This window comes from Chaetodon trifascialis, chromosome 17 (genome assembly GCF_039877785.1).
Source record: "Chaetodon trifascialis isolate fChaTrf1 chromosome 17, fChaTrf1.hap1, whole genome shotgun sequence".
In the NCBI taxonomy this organism is placed as follows: domain Eukaryota; kingdom Metazoa; phylum Chordata; class Actinopteri; order Chaetodontiformes; family Chaetodontidae; genus Chaetodon; species Chaetodon trifascialis.
In genome coordinates this window covers 10,498,379-10,518,904 of record NC_092072.1, presented here as the reverse complement: position 1 = coordinate 10,518,904, position 20,526 = coordinate 10,498,379, and the positions used below count along the sequence as shown (strand labels likewise).

Here is a 20,526-nt window from a genome sequence, read left to right as displayed (position 1 = left end):
AAAATGCTCAAAAAGGGTGACGTTTCCCCAATTTTTGCATTAAAGTCTCACTGCTTTGCTCTATCTTCTCAACAAAAGATGATCCAGCTGCAGTTTCAGCAGAGATGAGGCCATCTTTAGGTCAATGCCAAGGCAGCAGGCCTTTTTCACTTCCTCTGTGTGTAGGTGGGGGTATTGAACCAACGCCCGTTATGGGGGGGTCACCAAAAGTACTAGAAATCAAACTGAAGATGAATATTTATGCAAAATTGAACGGCCATATGGGCAAAGTTTGAGTTAAATTCACAGCACATTAAGAGTTGCGTACTACAGATAGATCTGGGTGTGAATCATCCGTTATGCTTAATGACAACTTTTAATATTTAAGATAGATTTTGTAAATTATACCTATCAAAGTAATGCAAATGCAGGAATGCAACCAAGGAGTACTTTTTACACTGTGCATACTGTTTACTACCACTTCCACCACTTACTATCAGAACAAGGTCTGTGGGTAGTTTTTAATCGGTATATATGACAAATTGAAAATGACACAATGAAACAATGATTTCATTCATTGAAGATTTTTCTCAATTGAAGAGTATCCTGGTTTCCTCCCTCACATAATCCAACAAAGTCTTGTTTGTTTCATATATGCACAAATCAGCAGTGATGTTTGACAGCACCTCATCCTTGCACTCTCCAGCTGACAGATATTGAGACTCATCTGCAACCTCATTTATGTGACAAATAGACACAACTGCAATGACATTTCTTTGTCATAGTGAAATTTCATTTGAATGGTGGGTGTCATGGTGACATCACACTGTCCCTAAGGAAAGCTCACGTGTCTCCTTAAAAGGCCTTGATGCAGTAGAAGTGACCAAGAATATGGCAAGTGGTTGGCATGGCAACAGGAGTCAGGTGTGCTTGCACGTGTACGTTATCTGTGGTCACAATCTGATATTCATGTGTACAGACAATGCATTTGTAAAGAAAAAAAAGCAGATGTTGAAAATGAGGCGTTGGTACGCGCATGCGTGCGGTGATGGCCGTATATAGTGTGTATTTAACTTAAATTCAGGGTTTCTTAACATGTTATGCACGCCACTGTCATTAGATTGGCGAAGAGCATAATTTGCACGAGCTTAAAGGCGCACCAGCCCGTGCAAAGCTGAAGGAAATGTGCGCAGATCGGGTGCAGATATGCGCCAAACCCCTCCAGATATGAAGGCGTTAATGTGCTCGTGCGCTCGTGAGGGTTTTGCATGGGGGAGGGGACCCCTGCACATCACTTGAGTGTGTGTGGATGGCGTGGGCTTCTCTCCTCCAAACCGCACCGCATCATCACTCGGTTCACAGCAACAGCCTCGTACGCATCACCATCCTCATCCTCCTCCTCATCCTCCTCATCACCATCTCCAGGCTGAAGAGGGGCCACGTCGCAGGAATAAAGGTGAGCTTGGATGTAACGTAAACGATGATTAACTGTTAGCGGCCGATGGCGTCTTGTAGCGCTGGATTTAAAAAAAAAAAAACATTAAGACCTCATGAGGAAGAGGCGATGGGCGTGTTCTGCAACCGCTGCCTCACACAGCAATTAAGATGGATTTTGTGAATAGGGCCTATAATCCAAGTCGTGACAAGCTGCTGTGTGATTTCTGAGAATGAGCGCAGATGTCAGGATGCAGGCGAGCGGACAATCGGCTACTATTTGTGGCACAATTATATTTTAATCCGGCCGTATTTGTGAGCTCTGTAAATTGGCCTGTTAGCGAGAAGGCCTTTTTTTTTCCTCAACATCAATGGAGGCGATTATGATTTAATTTGAGGCTTAAATTTGCTCATATTTAATCTGTGTCCTTTTAGGCAATTGTTGCTTCTGAAAAATAACAATCCTGTGAGGCACTGAAACATAACATCACAAATACTGCAACAGCCCTGAAAACAGGCCTGTAAAAGCATAATATTAAGCCTGCGAGCGGATTTCTGTGTCTGTCGTTAATGTTGTTTTCAGGTGTCCAGATTATTCATCAGGACACTTGACGACCGATTGAAATCTCCCAGCGCTTTCATAAGATGGCCATCTGCCCTGCCTGGCCTTGCGAGCAAGTGGTAAACTGATGCTGATTGATTTTTGACCGGGGGAGGAAAATGTGGACAAAAATAAATAAATAAAAAGGGTCGCTCAAACAAGGGAGCAACAATATCCATCCCCCTCATCCTCAGAGCTGCCCGCTCCTCTCCGCTGACACCGCTGTGTGTTACAGGCTGCATGGAGCCGAAGAGACGCTGTCAACTTGACAACAGCGAGGAAATCAGAAAAGTGGGCTCAAAGCCTGTGTTGAGTCTGATTAGTGTTTGCTTTGCACTTTATTTTCTTTGTGAAAAAGACATAAAACTGGGCTTTGAAGGAGTGCATCTGTGGCTTACCTGTTGCATGAAGGATTCAGTATCTATCTATCTATCTATCTATCTATCTATCTATCTATCTATCTATCTATCTATCTATCTATCTATCTATCTATCTATCTATCTATCTATCTATCTATCTATGTCTAGACAGCAGAAGCATATAAGATCCAAAGCAAATGAACAATAAACAATAAACTGCAATTTCAGCCTGCACATTTACAGTCCGTAATATGCACTGATGACCTTAAAGCACATTATTGATTTAGTTTTATTGATGTTTTAATCTATTTCTATGATGCATCTACAGAGGCTGATTAATTTAATAGATTTTAAATCTCTGAAATCAATGTGGAGCTTTGCTTTTTGTGTCACTAAAATTTGGACATGTGACAGCAGGAAAAACACCGAGTGTAAGAAATAAAATGAAAGATGGCTCAGTTTCAGGGTTCTGGTTTTTTGCACGCTGGCTCGCTGTCATGGTTGATACTGGGCCAGAGTGAATGTTATTAGTGACACCTGTGCTTGTCCTCCTGTGAGAACGTCCTATCAGACCTCCGCTCAGGTTAATGTTGGGTGGAGCTTCATACGATGGAATCACGACCAAACTTCAAAACAAATTAAGTGCCATGAAGAGGACATGAAGAGTGCAACAAGCTAACGGCGGACACGTAGGAAAAGCACAGGTGTTAATAATAACATTAACGATGGCTTCATTCTATTCAAGCATGCCAGTAAGCTGTGACATCAGAAAACACCTGTGCAGGTAAACCATGTGTGTGCAGGTGCACATGTTATTTTACACAGGCTTGTGTGCTTATGTTCACAAGGGTTTGTGAGTACAGGCCTGTAAGTGCTTGAGAATTATTAGGTTAGTGTCCCACAGTTTAGCCTGGCTGACCAGGCCTGTGGGGTTCCTTTGATCTGTGCCAGTAAATCTGCTCATCGTGCTGACAGTAAAGGATCTGTGGCCTTGTGAGTGGACATGATGTTTTGATGAAATCAAACACGTGTATTGCGCATTGATCACGATACAGATGCTGGTCTATAAAGGTCTTAGATAACTATGAATATAAAGCCATTCTTCGCTGTAGCTCTCACTAAGGACACGGTTGTCATGCACTTTGTATTTATGTTAATTTGGAGATTTTAACAACAACCTAAAGAGCAGCTTTGTTGTTCTGTAATTGCTCATTGTGGGTTTTAAAGGCTGCTTCTGATATTTTTTAGCCTAAATATATTTCATGATGATAATATTGTGAAAGTGTGGAGACGGCCTTGATGTGAGGAGATCCAACTTCCAGAAAATATAAACAAATAGAATAAAGTTGAATGATTGAAGAAACAAATTTAATACCACAATAACACTATTTAATTTCACAGGTTTCTATTTATAAAATGATCCTGACCCCTGACCTCAGAAAGTCCTATGTCTGGCCCTTTTCTATACCGTATACCTGGCATTTAAAGCTCCGTCAGCCCGTTATTACCTGTCAGACCTCATTTTGGAAGACAGGGGTCAAAGTGAGTGTTGTGGTGATGTCTCTCAGTATGTGTCTGTTGTTTCCCCGCACCAAAAAATCAAAGTGACATGTCGTTTTATTGCACGGCGACCCGAGCACACAGTGTCTTAATGGAAAAGCATATGAGCGTGGGTATTGTCAGTGAGCTACGCGAGTCAGTGCCGTATAAGTGTTGTTTTTTCGAAAGGAGATGTGATACTGCAGCAGACAAGTGAGATGAACGTCAATTTTCTGGCTTCTTTTTCTCAATTTCAAGCCTCATTTGTTTTGACACCCAGCTCCTTTAAGTCAGCAGTTGTTCACTTTTTCAATTGAGGGACATTTACAGCTTTATTTGATTAATCCAAGACGTATACTTGATTAATTTTCTCCAATATTGTTAATGTGTTATTGTGAAACCTGAATTGTTATCACTTAAATCATATTGTTGTGCAGGATTTCGTGAGTCTTTAAAAGAAATAATGAGGACGTGTTAAATGTGTTAACATGTGGGATGTTATGGGATGACAACATAAATGGTGAAGGTCTTACAGCGATGTTCTTTTAGTCCTAGCTAGTGTCTGCTCCTTTTGAGCATTATCTCCGTCACATTACATTTGAGTCACGGTCACGTACTGTAGCTCTTCTCCATGAACTTGAACTGAAGCATTTAGGGCATTTCCACACCGAGAAACATCCATTAAAAATCACTCTCACTATTCAAGGCTTGATTCCTCGCCCTGTAATTACTGTTCAGACCCATCTGTGACTCAGCAGTGAACACATGCCGGGTAGAAGTACAGATGCAACAGGTGTAGTCTGCAAACGCACCATTAATGGCTGGAGAGCTGGTTTGGTTAGCAGAATGAATGTATCTATACACACAGATATATAGATAGCTCTTTTTACCTATATGTGTATTGTCATTTATGTAGACTTTCTATCTTTGTAGTCATTTTGTCTCTGTTGTAGTTTTGTATTTCTTTGTAGTCACGTTTTGCCTCTGTGGTCATTGTATGTTTCTTTGTAGTTGTTTGGATGTTTTGATAGTTGTTAATGGCCCTTTGTAGTCACTTGCCACATCTTTGTAGTTATTTTGTGTCTCTTTGTAGTCATCTTGTGTCTCTTCACAGTTTTTTTTGTGTCTCTGTGGTCGTTTTGTGTCTCTTTGTAGTTGTTTACATCTCTGTAGTTATTTTATGGTTGTTTTACATCTTTTTGTAGTTGTGTAGCATATATTTGTTGTCTTCTTGTGTCTCTTTGTGGTTGTTTGTGTCTTTTTGAAGTCATTCTGCAACTGGTTGTAGTTGTTTTTGCACCTCTTTGTCTTTTTGCTTGTTTGTTCTTTGATTTACTGGCCAACAGGAATTTCAATAATCTATATACTGTAATAGGTCACCAGAAATGTGCACCGATGGTTTTCAAGTTCACATCAAATGCTTTTACTGATAACAAAGCACCTTTGCATGAAGCCTACCACTGCGTACCTGAATCATTCTGAACAAACACAAGATTTGTTAATTTATACTTCCATTTTCTCCATAGACAAAAGAAGACCGGTCAACCGGGAGTCAACTCTTGAGTCAAATCTGTGAGGTGTATCCTGAACAAACTCCCAGCACGTTCAGGTGGCCTCTCTCCTAAACCTCTGACCACTTTTGCATCTTCCAAACCTCTTTAAAATGGAGGACGGTTACCAAAATCGGACTGCATTCATAAAAGGTGCCAAAGACATTGCCAAAGAAGTCAAGCGGCAAGCATCTAAGAAGGTTGGCCGTTCAGTCGATCGGGTGAGCGATGAGTACAGCAAGCGCTCCTACAGCCGTTTTGAAGAGGATGATGATGATGACTACCCCATGCAGGGAAGCCAGGATGGAGGCTACTACCGTGGAGACAGCCAGGCAGCCAACGATGATGAGGGCGGCCACAGTGACTCCACAGAGGGTCACGATGAGGATGATGAAATCTACGAGGGCGAGTACCAAGGAATTCCCAGGGCAGAGTCAGGCAAAGGCAGCCTGGCTGGAGGTCCAGGCTCAGTGAGGGCCGGCGCTCAGCAGTTCAGAGATATCGGAGTGTCCGAGGCCGAGAGGAGGAAGGACCAGGAAGAGCTGGCTCAACAGTATGAGACCATTTTACAAGAATGTGGTCACGGGAAGTTCCAGTGGACCCTGTACTTTGTGCTGGGGCTGGCTCTCATGGCAGACGGCGTGGAGATCTTCGTGGTCGGGTTTGTCCTGCCCAGTGCTGAGAAGGATATGTGCCTGTCTGAACCTAACAAAAGCATGCTAGGTAAGACGCTTCTTCAGGTGATTGTGTCTCGTCCTTCAGTTGTGTCACAAGGCATTTTTTTTGTCCCTTAAAAGATAAAGCTCTGTATAGTCTATGTGTTTCTTATTCTTCAAAACCAGAAGTTAATTTTTCAAACTAAAAAGTATTGGCTGTGGATCCAAAGCCTTACATAACTTACTCCTCTGAGACATAAAGCCTCGTTGTTATCCAAACAACAAACAAACAAAAAATTAAAAGCACATCAGTGAGCCTCGCTGTTATACTGCAAAACATGTTCCCTCAGTACCATGAATATGGGCCATACTGCTGCCAATAATACTCAGTCGAGCGCCAAATGTGTATTAATCCGCGGCTGAAAATAGTCCCCAACAAATACACTACTTGCTTCTGCTTGATGTTTGCTAAAAACCTTGACTACCCAGCTGTTAAAGGAAACTACAGGCGTGTGATCTGTTTTTAAAGGTCTTCAGTAGAGGATGATTGAATGATTTACCAAATCCTTTATTTAAACAAACACTGACGTTTTGCATCATGAAGTAGTCTCATTTCCTTTGCTCTCTCCACAGGTCTGATTGTATATTTTGGGATGATGGTTGGGGCTTTCCTCTGGGGGGCTCTCGCTGACCGGATAGGCCGTCGGCAGTCTCTTCTCATCTCTCTCTCCATCAATAGTGTCTTCTCCTTCTTCTCCTCCTTTGTCCAGGGCTACAGCACCTTTCTGTTTTGCCGGCTCCTCTCAGGCGTTGGGTAAATTGACAGATTATTCTGATCTGATTTGTCACTTGCTTCACTGAAACACTTCATATGGTTTTACTTTACAGCAGCGGTTCTCAGACTTTTTCTGGTGTGCCCCTCTGCAGAAGCTAAAAAAGCCCACACCCCTCACAATCAATAAATTGCAATCAATAACACTCAGGGGATGTAATCTTTAGCTGAACTATGTATGTTATATATTTATTTATTTATTTTGAATTTGTGAGTAGAATAATGATAATGAATTATAGATGTTCAGTCTTCGTATCTTCCAGCATATAGTAAAGTTTCTTTGCTTCATTAAAAACAATAGAGTCTCTGGTTTAGTCAAATGGCAAATTGAGATGGTGAAATCCATTTGTGGTGAAATCAATCAGTTTCCCACAGAGCTTCTGTGAGTTAGTTTGCACCATGCTGATGGCGTAATGCAAGCAAATAATGTTAAAGCTTTAGTGACCAGACAAAATAACCTGTGCAGTAAATTAAAGGTTGGAAATTCAAGCTGCGGTGCCTCCACTTGTAAAAAGTTCGGTTTCTATGGAGTTTGAAGAAATTTGCTCACTCATGTCTGCCATATTCAGTACATCACATAGATGTCTCTATGCACACAGTGCATAGAGAATATATGGTGTTTTAGGATATTTAATATGAAATAAATAAACTCACCTTTTATTTATTAGTGCCGTTAATGTGACAACCTTAACTCTAGTTCAGCTCTGGGCTCAGTTGCTTTCTGATCTTTGCAGGATTGGTGGCTCAATTCCCATCGTGTTTTCCTACTATTCTGAATTTCTGGCCCAAGAGAAGCGTGGTGAGCACCTCAGTTGGCTCTGCATGTTCTGGATGATTGGGGGAATATACGCATCTGCCATGGCCTGGGCTATAATCCCACATTATGGTGAGTAGAGTAAACTATCCCTGAATTTATTTCATTTTTATGAATCGTGGTGGACCGTTGATGAAGGTAAAGCTCGCTAAATAACAGGCTATGTCTCATTTGATTGGACAATTCTTTGGTTAGCCCCCTTAAAACAGTGAATTGTCATTTTTACAATTGATCATATTTTTTTAAAAATTAGATATAATATGTTAATTAGTGAGCTTTAAAGGTGCTTGTTGGTGGATTTTGTTATCTCTGGACAGAGACAAGATAGCCGTTTCAAGTCTTTATGCTAAGCTAAGCTAAGCAGCTGCTGACTGTATCTTTATATTTAACAGACAGACATAAGGGTGGTTTCAATCTTCTCGTCTAACTCCCTTCCAGAAAGCATATTTCCCAACTACTTCTACTATTTTTGCAGCAAATAAAGTGTTAACTCACAGTTTTGAGCTGTGGAAGCGAGGTTAGCCGGTTGGTCAAACCATGCAGCTTTAGGCCGTTTGTCTTCCCAGAGTCTCAGCACTGTGGCTGACCTCTGACTTCCCTGGAGGGAGGAAAAATAAGACCACGGTTCATTCTGTGTCACATCAAATTAAATATATTCTCGGCTGCGGTTCATAAAGATTTATTGTCTGACCTTATGTGAGCTCATTTCTTTGTGTTGTTTTTTTGTGTGTCTTCTCAGGATGGAGTTTCCAGATGGGCTCAGCATATCAGTTCCATAGCTGGCGTGTGTTTGTGTTAGTGTGTGCGTTTCCTTGTGTTGCCGCCATCGCTGCCCTCAGCGCCATGCCAGAGAGCCCACGCTTCTACTTAGAGGTTAGCAGATGTGCTTGTTGACAGTTAGTCTCTGTCTGACATTATTAGCTGGTTTTACTAATATATGAGTTATTATTAATACTCGTATCTCAAGTAAGGATCATTTCTTCTTCTGACTTCAGTTAATCAATATAGATACATACAAATTAAAGAGAAAACTAAAATTAACAGGAAGCTCTTACACCGTATGATGTCTATTTTTTCCTCGAGCAGAACGGCAAACATGATGAAGGCTGGATGATTCTGAAGCAGGTTCACGACACGAACATGCGAGCAAAGGGATACCCAGAGAAAGTGTTTTCTGTGAGTATTTCTGAGGAAATGTTGTTGTATTCAAATCACAACCTTCCAAGGTTTTGGGCCATTTTTCATTAGACAGCCGACAGCGGAGAGATGATGACAGGTAAGGAGAGGAGAGAGAGTTTGGGTCTGACATGCAACAAAGGTCACTGGCAGTTTAGTGTAAGCTGCAGTGTATTCAGAAAGATATGCCAAGTCCACACGTACACGGTATTTGTCCGAACGTAGCTGTTTGGCCTTTCATTCACACACAAATGAAATGTTTCAGTGCACTGAAAACAGAGCTTTTGGAAATCTCCTACCAAGGTGAAGATACTGAGAAACTCTTTTTGCAGTGTTGACATTTAGACATGGAAAACTGAGTTTATGGCTTGTCACGACAGATTTTGTGGTGGATGCAGTCAAATTAGTGTCGTTGCTAACCTTGCTAACAAGACTTTTTACAAGTTTACACATAAATGTACAGTTACTCTTCCACTTTTACTGTCTGCTACATAATCCAACACTCACACGACGCAGACCTTTGCTGGTATTGGACAAGACCTGGTTGCAAAATAATAATCCTACTATGGCAAAGGCAGGTCATACCTTCACTGTGGTAAGATTTGTAATGGAGAGGTTGGATTTTATTCAAGCTTCTGATTGGCCAGCATGGCTTTAGGGTTATGGCTATATTGCTGCAAGTTTGCTTGGCATGCTTTTGACAGCACTTCAGTTGTTTTTGTGTTTTCATATGGAGAGAGGTATCAAAAAAAAGTGCTTTTTTTCTTTAACCACTTTCACCTGGGATCACAGCTGTATGACTTTTCCTAACATAACAAGACATTAGCTGCTATTTGATGCAAAAAAAAGATGACGAAATAGATTTTCAGATCCAGTCTTTACTTTAAAACCATTGCCATTGTTATGGATAAGGTCCAAACAACATCTGCATCCACATTTCTTATCTATATTTCAGTGTGTCGGCACTAAAAACATTTAAACTCTTGAAAAAAAAACACTTCAGTCAATGAGATTCAGAAAGCCTTCTTAGAAATTCATTTGTAGTTAGAAAACTTATTGGTTACCATCAAAAGTAATTTCCTGACATCTGGTACTGAAGTCACACCTCTGTCTTTTTCATCCAAGGTCACCACGATCAAGACGGTGAAACAGATGGATGAGCTGGTGGACGGTGGCACCGATACTCCAGTCTGGCAGCGCTACAGACTGAAGATTATGAGCCTCTCCCAGCAGGTGAGTGAAGTTGGGAAAGAAAAACACAGAATTCACATTCAGTGTCTGTAATTTATCATCTGTGGGTTTGTTTGAACGATGAGGAGATTTGTTGTTGCGCAGGCAGTTCTGTAATCAAGTTTTAGAAGCATGCAACAAAACATCCCTGAGATGATATCTGAGATCACTGCTGTTTACAAAAGCAGCCTTACAGTTATTGCACCAGAGTATGAGGCCTTTCACAGCTCGGAGCATGCCTTTTAAAAGGCCTCAGTGGAGCTGGCATCGCCGGAAACAAACAGCGTGGATGGAGGTGTAGGTGGCAGCAAGGACCAGAGTAGCTAAGAGGCTTGAAATGCCATCTTATTCCTTATTAATTATTTTTGACTTCTTGACCTACGTCTAACTTTATGAGTGAATTAAACGGAAAATCGATAAAGTCTTCGTTTTTTTTCTTCTGTGTGCAGACTTTCTATTGCGCTTCTTGTCTCCTGAAATTGTATTTTGTGAAACAAATGTGCATCTTGTCTTGTCAATCTTCTTATTTGTATTTGACTGTCTTGTGTTTAAACTTGTGTTGTCATAGTGCTGCACATTGTTGCAGCACCACTGCTCCGGGCAGACGCGTCATTGGCTTTGTGTCCGATTTTAATTTGTATTCAGCCTACGTTCTGCTGCACGCCTACACACTCCATTTTCTTCTGATTGTGCTACTCCACCACTGGCTTAATGCCTTCTTAACACTCTTAAAGTTGAAGTTGCAAAGCTGTAGTTTCATGTGGAAGCAAAGAGGGTCTGACCTTTTTTTTGTTTTGTTTTGTTTGGAAAACCGGCCTTGCTGCTGTTTTATCTCTCATTCATAATGTTAATTCTGGCTCTATAAGTTGCATGTTATTGCTCAGAAACTCAAATATTATCATAAGGTTCAAGTAAGAGTATAGGCAGTGTGTTTTATGAGAAGATGAACTCTTATCTCCTGAGCTTTCTTTATCAAAACTTGTGTGTTTCCTGTTCACATGTTGCAGATACGGAATAACATTCTTGCCTGCTTCAGCCCAGAATATAAAAGGACGACTTTCATGCTCATGGCTGTTTGGTTTACCATGTCTTTCAGGTAAACTAAAGACTCATAAAAGCTTTGCTCTACGGTCAATCACGTTCACTTTTGAGGCTTATTTCATGTCTCCTGACTCTTAAAACTTTGCAGCTATTACGGTCTGACGGTGTGGTTCCCAGACATGATCAAGTACATCCAGAAGCAGGAGTATGAATCACGCACAAAGACCTTCACTAAGGAACGAGTGGAGCATATCACTTTTAACTTCACCCTGGAAAACCAAGTGCATCGCCAAGGACACTACTTTAATGACAAGTGAGTGTTTTATGAGCTGCAGTCTTTGTTCCGGGACAGTTATTGTAGTTAAGCAGGGGTGAATTAGTCAGCGCTATGATCAGATTTACATTTAAAAACTACTAAACAGAAGCAAATATACAATACAAAACTGAGAAGCTGTGACCTGCTCCCCAGGTTCCTCAACCTGAAGATGAAGTCCATGGTGTTTGAGGACTCTGTGTTTGAGGAGTGCTACTTTGAGGACATCACCTCCACACACTCCTTCTTCAGAAACTGCACCTTCATTGCAAGTTTGTTCTATAACACAGGTAAATATGAACGGAAATTCATCTCATGCTCAGTGATGATGTCCACCAAGCTGGACAGTCAGCATCATCAGGGAGTTTTAATGAAGGCTGCAAGTAACGATCAATTAGATTATGGATTAATGTTAAAAAATGTTTTATTTTGCAATCGTTTCATCTGTAGAATCTGAAATAATAATAATAATAATAATAATAATAATAATAATAATAATAATAATAATAATAATAATAATAATAATAATGTCCATGACGAGCATTGACAGTTTACTGTCCAAAACCCAAAGATATTCAGTTAAAACATGCATTAACTCATGTTTTGGCCATTTGCAACCAACTGAAGGCACAACAATGACATGATATCACCTTGAAAAGTTGGTGTATGTTTCAGCAAACAGACATGGAGCAACATTAGCATTAATTTGGAGTTGTGCTTCTGGCCACCACATAAAAAGCCACTCTCAATCTAAATCGCTCTCCTTTCTTGCTCTGTTTTTGTCTCCACCATCTCCTGAGGCAAACATCTGGTTCTTTAGCTGCTGAATGCTGCACTGTGTTCACCAGCTAGTTGGAAACTCTGCCTCTTGGTGCTGAGCAGGTCGCGTACAGTGGGTTTATCAGAGATTTTTTTTTTACTGAAAACAGCTGCCTGCTGCATCTGGAAACAATACTGATGAGAGCAGTGAGTGTCTGTAGAGCCTGGTGACAATTATATGTGAACATCTCCTTTCGCATTACACATAGCTGATCCATTGTTAGTACAGAAATATTGATTAGCTCAGCCTTAAAGGCCATACATCATGTTCATGAGATGTTTTTTACACAAGACATATCAGAAGTGAAGCAGTCGACGCCATGGTTGAGCATTCCCGTTCTGTAACTGCAGTGGACCAGTGACAGTCTCTATGTTGTCATTACATAGCTGCTCAGCAAAAACGTGGATCATTTCAGATTAAACATGAATTTTTAATTAGTTTTATTGCGACCTAAAGTACAGAGAAAAGATAAAACATGGCTGTTCAGCAGGACTGCAGCCATAGAAACCCTTGCTAGTATCCCTGAGTTACCAGTCAAACTTTATTTATATAGCACTTTTCATACACAATGAAATGCAACACAAAGTGCTTTACAAGAGTTGAAAACAATATAAATAAAAACAGAACAACAATAAAAACCCATCCCTCCCACCCTCCGTATGTACTGAACTACACCCTGAACTACATGCATACACACACACACACACACACACACACACACACACACACACACACACACACACACACACACACACACACATTCTCACCACAAATAGTAGTAGTAGTAGTAATAGTAGAGTTATGCCACCGTAGCGCTGTTAGCATAGCAACATGAACAAATCCAGGCCAAATGTTTTCGACAGCAGAGAGCAGATGGGGTTAGCTGTGGAACAGAGCTTCATTATTAGGAAATAACAGATGGAAGAGTGTGTTAACTGGATAATCAGAACCAAAGCTCTCCTTAGACTCGACACAAAAAACACATTTGACATCATTTGTGTCAGGTTCTGTTATCAGCTTCTGAGGCGATCACAACCTGTAACTTACAGCATCTACAGCTCATTTATGTGAAAGCTTTGTGTGTAAATGTGCACAAAAACGCATGAAAAGGATCTTTTGAAGCTCCGTTTGTTGATGTGGAAGCTGTAGCTCATGGTGGACATTTGCTGTGTGGTTTTGATTTCTGCTCGTGCTTCCAGTCGATATGTTGGATTGTGCCTGAGAAAACAGAGAGGCTGTTACTCTGCCAGCATAAGCCTTAAATCTCAACATCCTCACTTCCACAGGAGCTTTTACAGCGCCAGTATCTTCTCATCCCTGCAGCCAATGATACATTCTTTTATGTTTATGTCATTTGTGCATCACAATTTTATGATCATTCAGCACTTTTATGCCTGACTCCCCTTAATAACACTGTTATAGGGTCATCAGAAAATGTAATCGTGCAGTTTGTGCATTTGCAGACAGCGAAGTCTGAACAGGGAGTAAACTAACAGAGCTCGTAACCTCGAGGAAAGCTGGTTTTAATAGAGAATGCAACACAATTCTGACCTTTTCTATTTCCCCCCTGTTATTTACTTTAGAAAGTCCGCAGTGATGGATGCTTTTGTATGTTTAGACTCTTTGCCTGAAAGGAATTTTGATTGAGAACAGCCGCTGACAGAGGTTTGCTTGTGTGGTGGCTGTGCAAATGTCCTGGTTTCTTTTGTTGAGAGATCATTCAGTCCCCTCTTTCCATGCTGCTGGAAAACGAATCACTCATGCACGTTCGTACTGTAGGTTTGGTTTCAGATGTGGGGGAGGACACAATGAAGTCAAATGTTCCTCAGCCAAAACATAAAAATGAAATGCTTTCCATAATAATCCATAATAATGATAGTAGAACCAAAAGAATATAAATGCTATGCAAATCTTTCTATTTTCGATCTCTGTTACTACTTAATGTGGTAAATGATGTATCTGTACTACAATCTTTGCTATAAATATTATCCTTTACTGCCTTTCAGTCGCTTCCAACATCTTTTAGGAGATGATTAACTGTAAATAGAAACTTAGATTACATTATTTAATCACTGACAGTATAGTTTAAGCCTTGATGAGTGTCTTCAGTCCCTGTCTCAGATGCAAACAGCCCTAACAACATCTGTAAATAAGCCTGTGTTGCCTGTAAAGTAAATCCCAGGGCAAAAAAGGCCCCTGAAAGCCCACATTATCAAATGAAGGTGATTTTTAGATGAGTGTATCAACATTTTCCAACAGCTCCTCTGTTGTCTTATCTGGCGTTTGGCTGAAAACACTGAGATTTGAAAATTGTGTCAATCAAAATCCTCAAATATTCATGAATTTCAGATTTTTTTTTTTTACATATCATTAACACTTCTTTATGTCCCCTTTTCCTCTGTCATCAGATTTGTTCAAATACAGGTTTATAAACTGTAAACTGATCAACAGCACGTTTCTCCACAACAAGGAGGGCTGCATGCTCGACTTCAGCGACGACTTCAACAATGCCTACATGATATACTTTGTCAACTTCCTCGGCACGTTGGCAGTGTTGCCTGGCAACATTGTGTCAGCTCTATTAATGGACAAAATTGGGCGTTTAAGGATGCTGGGTAGGTAAATCTAATCAGTGCAGCTAATTCTCTCTTGGCCATAGAGGCTGTTTGACTTATTGTAATTCTCCTCTATCTATCTCTCTCCAGCGGGATCCAGTGTCATATCTTGTGTCAGCTGCTTCTTCCTGATGTTCGGCAACAGCGAGTCAGGGATGATCGCCCTCTTGTGCCTGTTTGGGGGCATCAGCATCGCCTCGTGGAACGCCCTGGATGTGATAACAGTGGAGCTCTACCCCTCGGATAAAAGGTAACATGAGATGCACCAACACTTGCAGGTGTACAGGTCCAGTTGTTTCTGTTGATTGGTGATCACATGACGCGTCCTTTAGAAACACAGCTCACTGCCATCATGCATGATCTGATGATTGCTTCTGGCCAAAACGCATCAGCAGATTTGTCAGCCGATTGATCGCAAATACATTTACACACATTTATGGTTCTGACCTCTGGCGCTGCCTTTTTGCCTCACTTTATGGAAACGCAGACATTACTGTTTTTTTTAAGCAGAGCACCCAAGTGAACCTAAAGGTAAAAAAAGTCTGTCTACTAATTAAAGCGTTGGTCCTTGTTTGTTTAATCCATACAACGCTGGAGTGTAGCGAGTGTAATGAGAAGTGCTGGTCAGCGGCTTTTGTTTCATTTTGACAGAGGAAGGCTAGCTGTCTCCCCCAGTTTCCAGTCTTTCTGCTAAGCTAAGCTAACCAGCTGCTGGCTCCAGCTACGTATTTAACAGACAGACGTGAAAGTACTGATATTGTTAAATAACTCTTTCCCCATATGGAACTAAAGTACAGTATTCGGCCAAAATGCTGAACTATTCCTTTAAAGTCTATTTGGGTTTTGCTTAGAATCAGAATTTTTATTCTAAGTAAATTATTAAAAATAGGTAAAAATGAGGAATATATCCTAGTATTTTACATCTTATTCTGTATGAGCCATAAAAACATATTGCAGTGTAGCATTCATCTGTTCATATTCATCTCGTGTTCAAAGATCTGTGGGCACAGCTCACTTCTACTTCGTTAGCTTCAGAAACATGAAGGCTTAATGGTCTGACTAATGAAGAAAGGCTTTGTCTGCAATATGATTAACTTGAGACTGAAGGTCCATTTCATGTTTTATTCGTGATTTAATGATTTCATCAAAAGAAATGTCCTTTGATGACTCCTTCTAGTGGGATCATAAAAAGTTGTGTTTTCAGGGAATGGTATTTCTGGTAGATTTCACTTGTAGAGAGGAAACAAAGCTCTTTGTTTGCAGTGTTGTGCAGAAGAAATTATTGTCATCTGACAGCAGCAGCAGATCTTCAGTGTCTCATCGGTCCATGGGGGTGGGCACAGCATGACATCATGGGTGGCTGTTGTTTTATGTGTGGGGCTCTCATTTGTTTTCTGAGTGCGTTTTATGTCTTATTGATACAGCATGATTTTAATTTGTATTTGTTATTGTTGTGTTAATGAGGACCCCAGGAAGACTAACACCACCCTGTCAAATTTAAGGTGGATCCATTGAAAAATAATGAATAATGACACAATAAAAATTAGCAGTACCATCAAAACTACACAAACAGCTGTGAAGATTTTGTGTTTCACCTCTACCACAAATTACAACAGAGACAGTAGAAGTGTGATAAAAGAAAATATGTTTTCAAATACACTAAATCCAGATAAGCTTAAGTAGGGAATTATTGATTGTTATCATTTGTACTCCTCACTGTGATTGTGTTTTCCTCTTTGTTCTTGTGTTCAGGACCACGGCGTTCGGCTTCCTGAACGCTCTCTGTAAGCTGGCGGCCGTCCTGGGCATCAGCATCTTCCAGTCATTTGTCGGCATCACCAAGGCCGTGCCCATCTTATTTGCCGCTGGCGCTCTTGCCGCAGGTAGTTTCCTTGCAACAAAGTTGCCTGAAACGCGAGGCCAAGTGCTGCAGTAAAGCAAACGACCAGCAGTGGGCAGCAGAGCACAGCCGGAGTGTGTGTTTGAAAACTAGACCGAACATCCCTGAGAGCTTCAGCGCTGCCCGCCACACGCCAACAGAACAGACTGCCATCCCCATTGTAAGCCCAGAATCCTTTGAAACATGGATTGCATCATCCAAAGTCTAAACAGAGCCACAGTGATTAAGAGAATTGCACACAGGTGCAGAAATTAATAGCTGTGTCTTGATATCTGAATGATAATGCTTTCAGCTGAACTGTCAGGTACCAGAAACATCAGATCTTTTCAAAAGTGGGTGACGCAGTACAACTTGTGGTGTGCAGTGTGGATAAAATGTTCCGTTCTGGGAGTTTTCTCTCACTGGCCCACATATATCACTAGAGAAGAAAGTCAACTGAAGAGAAGAGACTGAAAAAAAAAAAGCCATTGATGGTGAGACGTGAAAGGATTTAGTCTATGTGCGTGTTCGATTTTTCAAATACGACTGCAGTGTTCTTCTCTCTCGTCCGTCCTCGACCTCAGTGACTGGCTTTCAGTGCTGCTTTTTAATTTGCCGTGATGCTACTGGTACAATTCACCTCACATTTCCATTCAGACTGATGCTTGCGTTTGATGAAAAGTTTTCCTTTGGCTGGATATATTTTCTCTAAAAACTCCCATGATCCTTGACCACTGCCGCCTGCTGAAGCCAGACCCGCTGAGAGCTCTTGTTTTCTGTAATATTGAGACGTTCCATCGAGGCTCGGTTTATTCAGAAACAGACGATTCAGTTGTTTCTTGTCCCTGCATAAATCCAGCCTGCTCCTCTGCTTGCAGCCTCAAAACACAGACAGGCAAAGATGCATTTCACAGGATTCTCTGTTGTAAATGGGATGATCCAGTTCCTCAATGTTCAGTGTTAAACTAATGTTTTTCCCTCCCTGTTGTTGAACCATACAGCTGTGGCAGTGTGATGATGTTCATGCCTGCAGCACAGGAATGTCTGTGGGACGGACTTTGGTCAAGTGCTTAATGTGAGAGCAGATATTTAGTGTAATATTTGCTAAACTAGTTGTGTGTGTGGGATTGCATGCGTGTCTTTGTTATGTGAGACAAGAGAAAGTGTCTGATTCATTCACGTAACCGCCATCATTTATGCCACATAGAGCATATTTTACCAGTCCAACAACATGTTTCAGGCTAATTCAGAAATAATCACGTCAGCGTATAACTCATGTAGTAGCTCAGGTGTGGTGAAATGTTCAGACCACGTTTACAGCTGGTATTATGTTTCAGCACCACTAAACACCAAATTGTTGGACGTACAGGATAGTTTTCCAGCTCCGTCCCATATGCATAGCTGCATTAATTAGCCTTAAGATGAAACCAAGTCACAAAACAAGTCATTTGATTGAGTGTGAAAGTTCAGTCTTAACAAAAAAAAAAAAAAAATCTTAAGCCAAGGTCCACTTTGTAGCTTTTTGCAGAGATTTCAACCACATCTCATTTACTGTGTCAGCAGTTTGCTGCAGTGTTCATAGAGAATGAAAGCTCTGGAAAAAACCTTGACTTAATCTTTTTTTTTTCTTTTTAAAGTTAATTGGTTGTTAGTTTTTCTGTTTTTTGTTCAAAACATACAATCAATGCAGTATCTTTCTTAAAATTTGTTAATACCTCTTCAGAGTTCTAGTATGACTTCATCATACTCATGAGCACAATTTAAAGGACCAGTGTGTAAGATTCAGGGGCATCGATTGGCAGGAGTTGAATACACTTGTCCTTTAAACTGGACCGAAAGAAGAACAATCAGTAAAAAAAAAGAAAAGAAAAAAAAAGTCCTCGTGATCAGGCAGTGCGGCACAAAGAAAAAACAGATTACAAATCATTAATTTAATTTTAAGGGCTCCTGTTCCTGACATTCCTTTACTGCATCCACTGTGTTCCTGTATGATACTGTCTGTAACGATGACACAATTACACAGACAAAAAATGCCTGTTGTGACTTTGATCTAAATTGGAAGCAATCACCCTAAAGGAAAGTTAATTTAGACCCTTCTTTAAACATATCACGACTTCAGTATCATTTCTCCAAAGGTGTACATCAATATGTGTTCTGACAATCAGCGAGTGAGTACAGGTGTGTTGCTGCTGCCCAGTAGAGTCTGTTATTTGACCTAAAGACGTCCTCTGGATCGTGTGTGTGTGTGTGTGTGTGTGTGTGTGTGTGTGTGTGTGTGTGTGTGTGTGTGTGTGTGTGTGTGTGTGTGTGTGTGTGTGTGTGTGTGTGTGCACGCGCGCAAGAGAGAGACTTTGAAGGAATAATTTGACAGTATGATGAGGTTGCTTATTCACTTTATTGCAGAGTCAGATGAGAGGATTGATGCCACTCTCTCGTCTGTGCTTCAGTAAGGAGTTTAAGTCAGGAGGTAGTTAGCTTAGCATAAAAGCGAGAAATGGGAGGAAACAGTTAGGAAACATCTGAAGGAATTACTCAGCACATTACACTTAAACTTGTTTTTACACTGTGGTTCTTATGCGGATTGTACAAAGTAGATATAATGTGTTAAATCTTGAGCTTATGAGGTTTTAGTCGACAGATTTTGTTACCTTTGGACTGAGCCAGGCTAGCTGTTTCCCCCTATTTCCAGTCAGGCTGCAGCTTCCTATTCAGCGCACAGGCATGAGAGCAGTGGCATCTTTTCACTTAACCCGAATAAGAGTATTCCTCAAAATGCTGAACTACTGCTGTCAAATCTCAATTATATTCTGAGGTTTAAGTCTCTCATTTACTGTTTTTCTTGAGCGTATTTCATGAACAAAAGTGTCCTGTCTCGTTCATGTTGGAGAGACTGTTTGGGTGTGTTGTGTGGCTGTATGTGTGTGTGTGTGTGTGTATGTGCGTGTGTGTGTATAAGCTGACTCAAAACTGTCCGTCACATATTTTTCTACTTTTTTTGGTTGCAGTGTTTTCATCCCTGCGATGAACACAGCTCAGTTTGGGACCACGGAAATATATTTACACTATAAGAGGAAAAAAAAAGCAACCTAATGCAATATATGCAGTATAGAATTTAATGTTTTGTTCTTCATGATAGACTCGGGTGCTCTTTTGCTGATATCCCGTCAAAGACAGCCAGCCTCCGAGATAACGTGCGGTCTGTTCTCTGCTTAGAAATACGGAAAAGGATCACATCTTAAATTCACAATGACGACTTCACCCCCTAATCCTTCTGTATTCAACCGATCGTGACGCATGTTTGTATCGTATTGTCTGACTTCTTGGACGTCCTGTATGCCAGCTGTTTTTGTCTAAAGCAAGAACTAGTGTTTTCATTGTTGTATGATGACATAGATTTGTTGCTTGCAGTGATTGTTCTTAATCAAAGTGGGGTTAAAATTGGTGAAACTTGAGTATGTGTCCTGAAAGTAAGTTAGTGGTGACTGTGCTCCTTGTTTACCTTGGACCCAGGTAACTCCTTTTTATATATATGCCTGAACTTCTGAGGAGGACGCCTGTAATTGTGCAATTCATCTTGTCACAGAGGTACAAGATAAGGCCGGAAAAGGCAATACAGTTAGGCAAAGGGAGCAGACGATGAAAGTACAATTTGACAAAAACTTGTTTGTCCATGTGAGTCTGTTTTAAA

The 20,526-nt window shown here is 40.8% G+C and overlaps 1 protein-coding gene across 1 annotated transcript; it reads left to right on the top strand.

Moving 5' to 3' along the window:
• The first annotated feature begins 1,098 nt into the window (after positions 1–1,098).
• Positions 1,099–18,714, top strand: LOC139346408 (synaptic vesicle glycoprotein 2A-like). Its single transcript, XM_070985458.1, has 13 exons — positions 1,099–1,435; positions 5,439–6,185; positions 6,752–6,932; positions 7,685–7,836; positions 8,504–8,637; positions 8,851–8,940; positions 10,066–10,173; positions 11,178–11,266; positions 11,360–11,524; positions 11,681–11,814; positions 14,753–14,959; positions 15,050–15,209; positions 16,712–18,714. The coding sequence occupies exons 2-13, from the start codon at positions 5,576–5,578 to the stop codon at positions 16,893–16,895; spliced, it is 2,214 nt and encodes a 737-aa protein (XP_070841559.1). The 5' UTR covers positions 1,099–1,435; positions 5,439–5,575; the 3' UTR covers positions 16,896–18,714.
• The last annotated feature ends 1,812 nt before the right edge of the window (positions 18,715–20,526 follow it).

Excerpts from the sequence above, each read along its gene's own strand:
- LOC139346408 (XM_070985458.1), top strand. The coding sequence starts at position 5,576 with ATGGAGGACGGTTACCAAAATCGGACTGCATTCATAAAAGGTGCCAAA. Across the intron at positions 8,638-8,850 it reads GCCCACGCTTCTACTTAGAG|AACGGCAAACATGATGAAGG; the intron begins GTTAGCAGATGT and ends TTCCTCGAGCAG. Across the intron at positions 11,815-14,752 it reads AAGTTTGTTCTATAACACAG|ATTTGTTCAAATACAGGTTT; the intron begins GTAAATATGAAC and ends CTCTGTCATCAG.